At 33.3% G+C, this 13,910-nt stretch overlaps 1 protein-coding gene and 2 long non-coding RNA genes across 5 annotated transcripts; all 3 read left to right on the top strand.

Annotated features, from left to right (window-relative positions):
• Positions 1 to 1,297: 1,297 nt before the first annotated feature.
• LOC131012818 (uncharacterized) lies at positions 1,298 to 3,469 on the top strand. Of its 2 annotated transcripts, XR_009097470.1 has the most exons (3): positions 1,408 to 1,741; positions 2,760 to 2,836; positions 3,145 to 3,469. It is a non-coding gene; the product is annotated as an uncharacterized LOC131012818 (long non-coding RNA). The 2 variants fall into 2 exon arrangements; XR_009097469.1 differs by having other exon boundaries at positions 1,298 to 1,741; positions 2,760 to 3,469.
• A 725-nt stretch (positions 3,470 to 4,194) lies between these two features.
• Positions 4,195 to 5,692, top strand: LOC131012816 (uncharacterized). The gene has a single exon (XM_057940812.1). The coding sequence runs from the start codon at positions 4,235 to 4,237 to the stop codon at positions 5,591 to 5,593; it is 1,359 nt and encodes a 452-aa protein (XP_057796795.1). The 5' UTR covers positions 4,195 to 4,234; the 3' UTR covers positions 5,594 to 5,692.
• Positions 5,693 to 6,012: 320 nt separating this feature from the next.
• LOC131012815 (uncharacterized) lies at positions 6,013 to 8,623 on the top strand. Of its 2 annotated transcripts, none has more exons than XR_009097467.1 (2): positions 6,013 to 6,359; positions 6,495 to 8,623. It is a non-coding gene; the product is annotated as an uncharacterized LOC131012815 (long non-coding RNA). The 2 variants fall into 2 exon arrangements; XR_009097468.1 differs by having other exon boundaries at positions 6,037 to 6,359; positions 6,463 to 8,623.
• The last annotated feature ends 5,287 nt before the right edge of the window (positions 8,624 to 13,910 follow it).

Here is a 13,910-nt window from a genome sequence, read left to right as displayed (position 1 = left end):
CGGACGACAAGTGCAGCTATAACTCCTGATGTGGTGTTCGGCGGTTGCACCACTTCCAAATTAAGCATCTCGAATTCTCTAATAAGCTTCTTCTCGCTAGTAGGTAATGTGGCAAGATAACTTTTTCGACTTAACGCATCAGCAACCACGTTCGCCTTTCCAGGGTGATAGTGGATTGTGCAGTCGTAATCTTTAACTAACTCTAACCACCTTCTTTGGCGGAGGTTTAACTCCTTTTGAGTGAAGAAATATTTGAGGCTCTTGTGGTCGGTGTAAATTTCGCACTTGCTGCCATAGAGATAATGACGCCATATTTTCAATGCGTGCACAACTGCTGCGAGCTCGAGGTCGTGAGTCGGGTACTTCTCTTCGTGAGGCTTCAACTGCCTTGATGCGTATGCCACGACCTTACCATGTTGCATCAATACACATCCGAGCCCTTGCTTTGAAGCATCCGTATAGATAACAAAGCCTTCAGCACCATCGGGTACTGTCAAAACTGGGGCTGATATTAGGCGTTGTTTAAGCTCTTGGAAACTCTTCTCGCATTGGTCACTCCATTGGAACTTTTCATTCTTCCGCGTTAGCTTTGTTAACGGACCGGCAATTCTCGAAAATCCCTCTATGAATCGCCGATAGTACCCAGCCATTCCAAGGAAGCTCCTGATCTCTTTCACGTTGGTTGGCGTCTTCCAATTACTTACTGCTTCAACTTTGGACGGATCTACTTCTATCCCTTTCGGTGTAATCACGTGTCCGAGAAAAGCTACTCGTTCCAACCAGAATTCACATTTTTGAAATTATTGAACAGTTTCGAAGGATGGGTCCACCAAGATTTAAGGGAACCGAAGGGCCTGAAGACACGGAAGAATGGATTCGTGAGCTCGAACGAATATTTGAGCTTATGGGCTGTAGTGAAGAGCAAAAAGTCTCGTGTGCGATCTATCAATTGGCCGAAGAAGCAAGCCACTGGTGGGAATCTCATGCTCGAACGTTGACACTTGAACAACGCCAAGCTTTGGTTTGGAAGGACTTCAAGGAGTTGATAATGGATCGCTATTTTCCTCAATCCTACATAACACAAAAGGAGACCGAGTTCCTCAATCTTAAGCAAGGAAATATGACGCTAGTCGACTATGAGAGAAAATTCAACAAATTGTCTCGATATGCACCATACCTAGTCGACACGGATGTGAAGAAAGCGCGTCGGTTCGAGCAAGGCTTACGACCTGAAATTTGTGGAATAATATTTGATTTTAAAATGTTGTACAGGTTGTCCGACTTAGAGCGAGGATCCGCCCTAGCAAAATTAAAAATTTACTTATAAATAAATCTTAAAGAATAAGATTAGTAAAATAAAATACATGAAAACTCTAGAATATGTTAGATATTAATATGTAAATTGTTTATAAAAAAAAAAGGGTATAAGTAAATGGAATATTCTAGAATTGATTTAATATTAAAATATTAAGGATTTTTGTAATAAGTCATATAATATTAATGAATAAACTTGAATATTCTAGAATTGCTATTGCTAAGAAATATCTAAGATATTTTGTATAAAGTAGTAATAAAGATGTAAAAATCTAGATTTTTCTAGTGTTAGTTTTTGTGTATATATACATGAAGGAGTCTTATTTTTTTTCCTACACTCATATCTCTCCAATCTCTCACTCTCTCATTCCTTGCATATCACCACTCTTCACTCATTCTCTCATTTAATTTCCAGCAGCTAATTAAGGTAATTTCTTCTAATCCATTACTTGTTTTTTTCTCAATTTTGATTGTTGAATTTGAAAGGGTTTATCACTTCTCTTCCATTCTTGTTCTTCTTAATCGATGGCTAAAGGTCTTGAGTAGATATTGGTGGGATGGAGTCTCTTGTGTGGGAGTGAGGAGGAGGGATTACCGGAACAGTAGTTCCGGCGGCGTGGTGGCTGCCGGCATGTGTTTTTCTGTGCTTTATTTTTCCCCTGTTTTTGACAGCAGCAGGATCGTATCTTGCGATCCGTTTTTCATCTGTTTTCTGTCATCAAACCCCATCAATATAGGTACCATTGGAAAGCTATCGTCGTTGGCTTTCCAACGGTACCTTCGGATCGTCAATCCGACACCGGACGAGGGAGTTATGAGCCAATCAAGTCAGGGTGTCGGGTCTGTGCGGGATTGTCTCCGCGCGAGTTTGAGACTACTTTCCGGCGTCAAATCGACGCCGTGAGGGAGAATAAGTTTAGGGGTTTTGTAGCTCATGTCGTAGACGTTCTAATCATAGGTTTTCTTCTTGAGATCTAAGGTCGAATTGGCCGGAATAGACGTCAAGATGTAGCTCCTTACGTGTCGAATATGAGTTTAATTTAATATGTTATGCTTATTTTAATTTTTATTTGGGCATTTGAATTAGATTTTTGATGATTGTTCCACCTTGAATACACAAATAGATAATCAAGACATTTGCTTTTAATATCATTAGCCAAGAATTGAAATAAGTTATAAGGATTATGGTGATCTAAACTTAGTATATTATATAATTAAATTATATGATTATAATGAAGTTAGATTAGTATAATTTATACTAGTAATCGAAACTATGAATTTATAATTTGTAGATTCATAAAATGTTCAAATATGGTCTTCGGCTTCAAGTGTATTGTAGAATTATCAAGAATATATTCAAGAGAGATTAAAAATATTGTTTAAAGAAATGAGAGCTTATTCAAGAATAAGTGCTTGTAATGAAACTAAGTTTAAAGTGTTTCAAGTGCTAGGAGCGGCGCATCCAAGGCTCGAGGAGGACAACCGAAGCAAGCTTGAAGAGGTTTGAATTCAATCACTTAAGGTGGGGTTTACTTCTATCTGTAAGCGTAGTTGTTACATGGTTATAATCATTGTTGTGTTGTGCGTCATTCATATGAACTAATGGGACCCACAAGGGGTCGGATCCACAAGGGATCAAAGAGCTGAACGGCCCACAAGGGGTCAGGTCCACAAGGGACCGAGACTAGTCTCACAAGATGTCAGCTAAGTGAAAAATATAAGAGTTCAACATGTTATGATTCATTACACAATTGGTTATAACTGCTTGCAGTGTTTACCCCACTGAGTGTGCTTGCACACTCATACCCTATTATTTATGATTCTTTTCAGGTTAAGGAGTTGACGGCAAGACGGCAGACATGGAGCTCCACATTCTCCCGTTCTATTATATGATGAAGTATTATATGTTGCTGTTTTTGGTAAATATATCTTGCTATTAACCAACTTAATCTCTTCTAATTTTGGTGGGTCGAGACTTTATATATATTGGTTTATGATCATGAATTTTGATGACGGCTGTGACCGATTATATATATTTTGTTTACCGTATGTGTAGTTACGAGCTGTGCCTCGAACACGTTAATTATAATATTAAACTTGATGGTTTTGCTTGTACTCCACCTTTTTATATATATAAATATGATGCTTAGATAAAGTTATTATTGAATGTTGTTTATATAACTTACAGCTTCCGTTGCCTTTAAAATATATATATAGTGTATTGGCAGGAATATTATTGTAGTTTATTAGCTTCCGTTACATATTTTTTTTATATTGGAAAAGAGAAATAAAATTTTGATAATTTTTCTATTACACATATAGTAATATTTATTAGATTACTATATAATCAAAAAGGAAATTCTTTTTTTTTCTATTTTTCTTTATAGCCTATACTTAAATTAATATTAGAGAAATGAAATAAATGAATATTTTTGGTAGCATCTCCTATTCGCAAGGGATGGGGGTGTTACACATGCACTTGTCATTTTTTTCTATCAACATGCACTTGTCAATTCATGTAAGCATTGGATCCGTTAGGTTCCCAAAGCATTTGACCAAATCTGACAAAGCTTTAAGTGCAGTCACATGCACTTGTCATTTTTTCCTATCAACATGCACTTGTCAATTCATGTAAGCATTGGATCCGTTAGGTTATCAAAGCATTTGATCAAATCTGACAAAGCTTTAAGTGCAGTCACATGCACTTGTCATTTCATGTAAGCATTGGATCCGTTAGGTTCCCAAATGACAAAGACCAATTCTGACAAAGCTTTAAGTGCAGTCACATGCACTTGTTATCCCACTTTTCAATATTAGTCTATAAATGCCAGATGAAACACATCTCAATAAAACACAAACACATCTCAATCTTTGCTCGAGTATACCTCCACCCTATTATTTTTCCATTTCTCATACAAATATGTCTGTGAATGAAAACTCTTCGGTTGATTCAGACTCAAGTTCTGATGTTTCCCATTCCAATGAACTTGATGAATGGGAAGAACGAGTTTATCAACAAAATCGTCAACTTGATAGCATCATCCAAAATATGATCATAAACAATCATAATCTGATTGTAGGAAATCAAATTCCAACAGTCAACAGGAGATATTGTGATAGGGAACGCGAGTTTGGTGCAGAGCGTTTGATCAACGACTACTTCAGTGACAGCCCAACGTATACTCCAGAAATCTTCCGGCGGAGATTTCGCATGCAGAAATCGCTATTCATTCGAATAGTGGAAGCTGTTACTGCTAATGATGAGTTTTTTCAACAGAGACGAGATGCCACCGGCAGAGTAGGTCTTTCATCATTGCAGAAATGTACTGGAGCTATGAGGGTGTTGGCATATGGGACATCTTCCGATGTTGTCGATGAGTATCTGCGAATGAGTTCATCTTCTACAAGAGATGCTTTAGTCCATTTTGTGGAAGGTGTTATATCTTGCTTCGGTGGTACGTATCTCAGAAGGCCTAATGAACAAGATTTGGCAAGGCTGCTCTATGTTGGAGAACAACGTGGTTTCCCAGGCATGATTGGCAGTATTGATTGCATGCATTGGGAGTGGAAAAATTGTCCTAATGCGTGGGCCGGCCAATATACTGGGAGAAGTGGAAAACCCACGATCATTTTGGAAGCTGTTGCCTCATACGACTTGTGGATATGGCATGCGTTCTTTGGAACACCAGGTTCGTGTAATGATATTAATGTACTCCATCGATCTCCTGTTTTTAATGATGTCTTAGAAGGTCGAGCACCAAAGGTTAATTACGTAGTGAATGGCCGTCATTATGATATTGCATATTATTTAACTGATGGTATATACCCTTCATGGGCTGTATTTGTCAAGTCAATTACTTCCCCACAGATCCGCAAACACAAGTTGTTCGCTCAACACCAAGAGTCTGTCCGAAAAGATGTTGAGCGAGCATTTGGAGTCCTACAAGCTCGATTTGCATTTTTACGACGCCCATGTCTTGTTTGGGATAAAGTTTTGATGGGAAAAATTATGATGGCTTGTATCATCATGCATAATATGATAGTCGAGGATGAACGAGATACCTACCAAAATTATTGTGATCCAACAGAATTTTTTATGGATACACCTACAAGAGCACAAACAGAAGATGACGAACATTTTCGCTATTCTACTGAACGTATTGCGAGCTTGTCTACTTATATGACTAATAGAGATCAACTTCGCAATAGAGAAGCTCATAGGACTCTTCAAGGTGATTTGATTGAGCACATATGGGAAAAATTTGGCACTGGCAATTAAATATGTAATTTGTATTTTCTAATTGTATTTTAAAATTTCACGTATTGTACTTTGATATATTTAATTTCAGTTGTGTGTTTAATTCTTGTAATCTTCCTTTGTGATTGAGTTAAATATCAATTATAATATATGACAATGTTTAATTATAATATAATTACAATTTTTTTTATAAAAAATTTATTTTATTTATTAAATATAATAAATAAATATTTAATTTTAATTTATATTTTATTTTAGATATTAAGATAATTTAAAAATAAAGTGAAAAGAAAGAATATGTAGGTTGGGTTGGTGTCACCATTGGGAGTAAAAATTATGTTAGGTTGTGGGTTGTGTAGGTGGATGAGAGAGAAATGAATATTTTATTAAAAAGTGGAGTAAGATTGGGTTGGGTGAGTGTCACACGACTGTGGGTAGTCTCAGCTCTCAATTCCTCACACCGTGCCTTCAAAATTATTTTTTATTTTTCTCTCGCCTTGCAGCTTCTTCCAGAAACAATCGCTATCTTTCTCCCTGCATCTTTTTCAATCACCGAAACAATTTCCATCTTCACTCTGCATCTTCGTCAATCACCCACGTAATTTGTCGAGTCCATCTAAAGTTTCATGAATTAGTCTACATACAAATTTCAATCTCAGCAAATCTCACGAAGCTCAAAGATTTTCCTCGCATCTCAGCATTCAAATTCGTCGATCACCGAAACAATCTCCCTCGCTGTGTCCATCTACGATTCACGAATCAGTTTGTGATTAATCAAATTTGAGAGGTACTTGATTTTCTACATGTTAATTTTCTCCCTAATTTCATCTCAATTTATATTTCTAAACTATTCAAAAACCTTGATCTTTTGTATAAATTCAATGAATGAGGAAATGAACCATCTACCCCATACCCGTCACAGCCCTCCCCTTAAGCCAAACAAGTTTGCACGCCGGCGAGAGGAAAAAGTCATGTACGCCAAAATTTTCAGTTACAAGTTAGTTTTTGCCTAATCCTTTTTTGATTGAATGTATAGTTTCAAAGATAAATATGTGTGGTCATCTATTTATTTATTCAATGAATCTTGTGTTTTTATTCTCTGCGAATTTACCCAGATATTGTCTGTGTTTTGTAGTTCTAATCTGAATGGGTAAAGCATAAGATATTTAAATGACTTTTTATTGTATATAGACAATATTTAATTTTTCACCAGAATAACATGATGGCTCTGATCAACTGTTCTCCCTGGCCCTTCTTTTAAATTGTGGGGGTGAAGATTCAAGGCTTCTGTGGTTTAGGTAAGTTGGAGAAAATTGGAAGAAAAGATGTAAGAATTGTCATTTGTATTTGATAGATGGATGCAAGAGGAGTTTGGTGTCTTATTTTCTTAATGTGGTTTTTCCTTCCTCCTTTTATTTTATATTCTTATCCTTGATTACTCCCAGATATAGGGTGCTTGGGAAGTAATGTAATAGAAAAAAATATGCATTTCATGTATTTAAAATTGCTGGCTGATATGTCTTCAAGTGAGGATTCTTTGAGCTTTTATCTTGCTCTGACATGTTAATTAGAGATGCTCCCGATAATATATAGCAAATGACACAACACATTCATATGTAGAATGTAACCTGTGATGGCTGGCTGTAATTGATATATGGTGGCATTGCGTATTTGCGTGTTGAGAATTGTATTTGTAATATGGAATCTGGTGTTTGAATCATGAAGGAATGAGTAAAGAAAATACAAATTGTTATTATGTTGAAGAGGATGGGGAGGATGAAGAAGAGGCTGACGATGAGGTATAATTTATTCTATCCCTGATACCTTTGAAGTCTGTTTCTTTTGTGTTGTTGGATTCTGTTGTGTGTTTCTGTTTGACAAGAGAATTTAAAGATGAATGAATATATTTGGTCACTCAATCTCACTATGAGCACACCAGTAGCTTAGCCTAATTAAAAGCAAAGCACTTTTTATCCAAGAATCTTAAAAATCAAATATTTAATGTGGTTTGTCAATCTGGTTATATTTTTTCTGTGAATTGAGAAGCGAAGTAAAAGCAAACTCACTTTTATATATGTCTATATAGGGTGGGGATCTACAAAGAATCCCCTTTGTCTAAAGATTAAAGAATTAATCTTAACCATACAATCTGAATAGATTAATGGCCAGGATTACATCTAATTAATTATTAATCCCGTTTTTATTTTTTCTGAATAAGCTAAAAAATTTGTGAAAAATACGTTTAGGGGTGTTTGTGTCAGTTTCAATATTCACTGAACTGTCGCTCCTAAATTTACGCGTGTAATTAAGGAATTTACTCTCTCCCACCCACGTCTTTCCAAACAAACTCCTCACTTTGAAAACCCTACACCAGACGCATCTCCTCCCAAACGAACGGCGATTCGTCTCCTCCTAAACGAACCCTACCCCTGTCCTTGGGCGGCATCTCCTCCGCCCCAAAGCCAAAGCGTCAGTTAGTGGCCGTCGGCATAGACGAAGGCAGTGAGGCGGAGCAGCGGCTGAGTGGTTCCGATCTATTGAGGGCGCTCCAGAGGGCCGCAGCCAACAAATCTAAGGAGAAAGCGAATAGGAATTACGATAATGATGCAGCAGCAACATGGAGAGGAAATGAGCAGTCATCTACAGTTAAGCCCATCCGCATCGATCCTCAATGGCCTCATCAATTGCACCAGCTGGTGACCAGACTTCGCCAACTCCCTCGTGCCTGATACTCATACACCTTCTGTTCCTTCTTCCCAATAATTTGCCTCTTTTATGATATGTTGTCTGATTTGATTAATTTGACTTTTCACCTAATCTAGAAAGAATTAGTCATGATGCTCATAAATTTATAGTACTAGTATTCAATTTGGGGAAGCTTCGTCCCCATCATCAGGATTTCATTAGAATGGAATTTGGATTTAAAATTAGTTTTCTGATTATCATCACAGGATGTAGTGATTACAGGTTATCATCTAAGATTATGTTGTTGTATAAAAATTGATTATACGCTATTCGGTATGTTATGAAGTTTATTCATAACTTTTCCAAGTTTATTCTTTAACTTTTGTAGTTTATTCAAATAAATTCATTATATTATAATGCATATAAATTATGTGTGGTCACGTCATATTTGTTTATTTATTATTTATAATAATTTAATTTTAGGCAGATACAATTTATCTAGGATTCTGTTTTTGTACAAAATTAATATTTGATTATAGGTTATTCGGTATATTATGTAGTTTATTATTAAATTTTCTAAGTATATTCATTAACTTTTGTAGTTTATTCAAATAAATTTGATCTTTATTCTTTTAATAATTCTATAATGTATATAAATTATGTGTGGTATATGTCATGTTTTTTTATTTATTATTTATATAATTAAATTTGAGGCAGAAACAATTTATTCACATAAATATGATTTTTATTCGATACGTCTTGAACAATATTCGAATACGATATATTCATGAATAATACTACTTTATTCAACAAATTATTTTTCTTATTCACAATTTATGAGTCACGATTACGTAATTCAACACATTAATATCCATATTCACAAAAATATAATTCTTATTTGATACGTTTTGAACAATATTCAAATAGAATATAATTATTGTTTATCATACCAAGAAAGTTATTCAACAAATTACTATTCTTATTCGCAAAAATATAATTCTTATTTGGTACGTTTTTTAACAATATTCAAATAGAATATAATTATTGTTTATCGTACCAAGAAAGTTATTCAACAAATTACTATCCTTATTCGCAAAAATATAATTCTTATTTAGGTACATTTAGAACAATATTCTATAATGTATAATTTTTGTTTATCGCACAAAGAAAATTATTCAGCAAATTAATATCCTTATTCGCAAAAATAATTCTTATTTACGTACATTTTGAACAATACAATACAATTAGTATTATTTATTGCATAAAGAACGAAAATTAATATTTACAAGTTTTGAAATAACTCTTAATACACAAACATACTAATGAAAAAGTCAATATGGTACAAACACACTAATAAGAAAAATAAAATGCTACTACATAAATTACTAATTTTATTTGAGCGATTAGGACTTAAATTTTGCATGCATAATTAATTAATGGATAGAAATATATATAAATTAGGGGAAGATTTTATTAGTTTGTGATTACACATTAAACTTATTTGAAGAAAAAGAAAATTTGGATGAATAAAAAACAATGTTTTACGGATTAAAACAAATAAGCCAAATATTAGTAAAAAAAAAAGAATTGCAGAATTGTTGAAATTAAATTTATTACTAATAAAAAGTATGTTGAATGAAAATAAAAATAAAAAAATAACAAACAATTAAAAACGTAATGATAGGCATGCATATTATCTTCCAAAAATAAACTAATCATGTTTGACTTAAATATAAGAATAACACGTTGATTGAATAAGGGAATTACATTTTAACCCTTATTGCCTAAAATAAAGAGATCAAATCCATCAAATTGGGACCGTATGATTATCGTGAATCAATGAATAGGATTAATTCTTTATTCTTCCTACATTTAGCTTTCTTTTTTGATCCCTTCCCTGTCTATATATACATATATATTTAAAATTGAATTGCAGTATGTTTTCCTTGTACTTTCCCTAAAAAAGCAAAACGTCAAAGAATTTTTAGCTCAAGATACATAAATTTGATGATCAAACCATAGTCGTTCAAACATGTTGTCTTAGGCTTCTTAGTCATGTGTGATAAACTGTTGATTGATAAACATATTTAGTTTCTAGAAGAATATTATAACTCCACCACTACTAAGTATTTTATCTACATATATATCTATATATATATATATATATGTGTGTTGGGTATATTGTAATAGATGTATATGTCTAAAAAAGGCTATGGTTGGTAATTTGGACTTAAATATACCCTGATAATATGTTTAGATATCATTCCTTAGACTAAGCTCCTCAAGAGTCAAGATCAACACTATGGTAGCACAATATAAGTGGTCCTTAGACTAAGCTCTTCAAGAGTCGAGATCAATACAATGGTAGCACAATAGAAGTGGACGTAATAGCTTCTAATATGGATTGAGTTGTAAAACGAAAAATTGTGCTATGGTTTAGGTAGTTTTTGCCGTTTTTCCTATTCGTACTTCAAATGGAAATAGTTCAATTTTACACTCCAGATGGAAATAGTTCTAAAGTTTGAGTTTCATGAATGTGATGTAATAAATCTTTTTTGCTTTATAGACTTAAGCTATTTTTTGGAGTAATTAAGATATGGGTAATTTTAAACACAGCCCCCAATTTTCTCATTATAGCCCCTTATTTAAAAAAATTAAAAATATAATTATAATCTTACTATTATACCCTTATAGCCCCCATTCTAAATTTATACAGGTTTATACAGTTCAACGAATCTTAAACGATCCAACTCAAAAATCAGAAAAGAAGAACCCATCAACGGAAAAGCGGCAAAGAAAACTATGAACAAACAATCAAGATTGCATCGTATATGTTAGAGAGAGATAAAAGATGAAGAAATGAAAAAAAAAATATCATCTTTTTGGTGGGTTTTCTAAGAGTGGATTTGCTCAGTGTACAGAAAATTTACACAGTGAACTGTTGAGACAGGATTTAGGATTTTGGAGATTTAGATATTTATTTTTGTTGATCAATTGGTGATTTCTTACTTAGTGGAGAGAGGAGAAAAAGAGCGACTGAAGTATGTATTACTAGAGAATTAGCTTGTGGAATGTGGCTGGAAAGATGATTGTTAGCCCTTTGCGAGTTCTGCTTTGACCTTCTCTTTTTTATTGTTAAGATTATTTAAAGACATTTTTAGCTAGTTATCATTTATCAACTATTTTTGATTGCTTTGAGGCACATTGTTACACATTGTCTGATATAGAAGATTAATAGAGACTTGGGAGGTGCCAACTTTTACTAAATTAAATTCCAAATCTTTCATATTTCAAATTCTGAATTAAATTAAAATATGGATTGTTTGAAGTAACTCGAAGCTTGATTAATATGGTCTGATGCATTTGGTTAAGTAAAGTAATAAACATCTCGATCCTCGGGTCTCGTTTGCTGCATTTCGTGTCTGTTTCATAGTTTGGATGAATATCAGAGTTCATTCTTAGTTTCATATTAAGTCATCTATCTATGCATATGTAATAACAGTGTTTTTGGTGTGTTGATCACTGATAAGTATTCTGTTTATCTTATAATTGACTTTGAAATTGTGCATTATCCATCACCCTCCGTAACTGTGGATGAAATATTGAGGTTATATGATGGTCTCTTTGAAGACAATTTGTCGACCTATGGGTGATATTTGGATCCCTAACCAACCTAAAGAAACTACATTGTAAAATTCTTGAGATTATAAATCACTTTCTGAGGACTTTTCAATTTCTGCAGATAAATTATGGAGCTACTATTAATTTTCTATTCCCAAACTAAAACCTTTTGGGAACTGATTTATTTATCAATCTGCACCTAAATAAAGCTTAAATAAACTACCACAGTATTTTGTCTGTGTGCTTTGAGTCTCATTTTAGTGGCGTTTTTAGTGTTAATAGATAGTTTAGTGGCTTACTCCTGATGTATGTGTCTCTTTCATAGTGAGTTGATTATTTGTTACTCTTGTAATTGACAATCTAATCTTATTTTTGGCTACATTAATTGAAATCTTGCCTACGTTGCATTCCTTACCATATTCTGCTAAAAGCACTTTATGTTTCCACATTTACGAATTCCATTTCATTTACGAATTCCATTTATCCACATATGTGAAAGCTGGATTTCTTCGTTATTGCCTTCAATCAAAGAGCATCCGCTCATCTTGTTTATTTTATCTAGACTCAGGAAATTTCTCTCTGATTTCCACGATTACTTCATGTATGAGAAAATAAGAATCCATAACAGGCATTCTCTGATGAAATGGGGGCTATAAGGATATAATAGTACAATTTAATTATTTTTATAATTTTTTTAAATAAGAGGCTATAGTGATAAAATTGGGGGCTATGTTTAAAATTACCCTTAAGATATTTATGCAGACCAATTTTCAGATTAATATCAACAATATGTTATGTTGTGGACAATACAGAAAAAATTGGCTTACTTCGATGGGTAGGAAATATCGTATAATTGTGATGTGTTTGTGCAAATCTTCAAACTACTGAAATATTTAGGGAGAATGGAGGTCCAAAGATAGTTATAGGTATCCTGAGCAATGAAAGAGAAGATGTGAAGATCTTAGATTGTTTCTCAGTTGTCACTGCAGCATCAACTGAAAATGAAGTTCTAAAAGAGTCGTTCATGGACTTGAAAATAGATGAATTAATATTCCAGATTCTAAAAGATGAACACAATGGAGGGAGCATTCCAAGTATATATAGTGCTATACATGTAATCTTTGTCACTTGATGATAATCGGGTTCTAGCCTCACAAGTCAACTTTTGGTGCAAGTTTACTTGCCACACTAGAAAGCTTAATGATTGTTTCACACTAAGCAATAGCATAATAGAGAACTCTAGAGGGTGAAATAAGACTGATGATGCTTTCTCTGCAGCTTTATTTTTTAATTGCAAGCAACAATTTCAGGAATGTATGAATGGGGATTGAGCCTAGGAATAAAAGTGTGATTTATTAGGCCGAGAATGCTTTGAGATGATTGTAATCGATGAATGTGAAATGTTTTATATGGCTGAAATAATTTACTTTTTAAAGAAAATAATTAGTTTATTCAAGCAGAACATTGATTATGTAACATAAATAATTTTGATCTTTCATGTAGGGCAACAAAATTCAATCCTTTATCTTCATTGACGTTAAGAGAAAGTTTATACCTCTTTTGACAGAGGGGCATATAATTATGACAAAAAAAAATAATCAAGTATTTAGAAACAAACCCAATTTTCAGATAAGGCCAAAGTCGAACCCATGTGGAGGATTGGCTCTTTGCCAACAATTTTTAATTTAGTTTAACTAATAATGATTTAGCCAGTAGAAGTCCATAAACTAATATAATAAAATTGATTTGCTTCACGTAAACTAATATACTCTATTATATCTTAATAAAATGACAAAAAATGTTATTATATCTTAATAGAATGATAAAAATTGATATGAGATTCAAATTATATCATTTTATTTAGATCTTCTAACTTCATTTTAAATTACACACCGATTTTTTCTATGATTTTATTTTAAATGACAAACTAAATTTATGATCAAAAGAACTATGTATAACAACATATAATATTTTATTAGATTAATTGGATAGTACAATAACAATTTATTTGAAATAGTTAATTAATTAATTA

The sequence above is a fragment of the Salvia miltiorrhiza genome, chromosome 2 (genome assembly GCF_028751815.1).
Source record: "Salvia miltiorrhiza cultivar Shanhuang (shh) chromosome 2, IMPLAD_Smil_shh, whole genome shotgun sequence".
Lineage (NCBI taxonomy): Eukaryota > Viridiplantae > Streptophyta > Magnoliopsida > Lamiales > Lamiaceae > Salvia > Salvia miltiorrhiza.
This window is presented reverse-complemented; position numbering and strand designations above follow the sequence as displayed.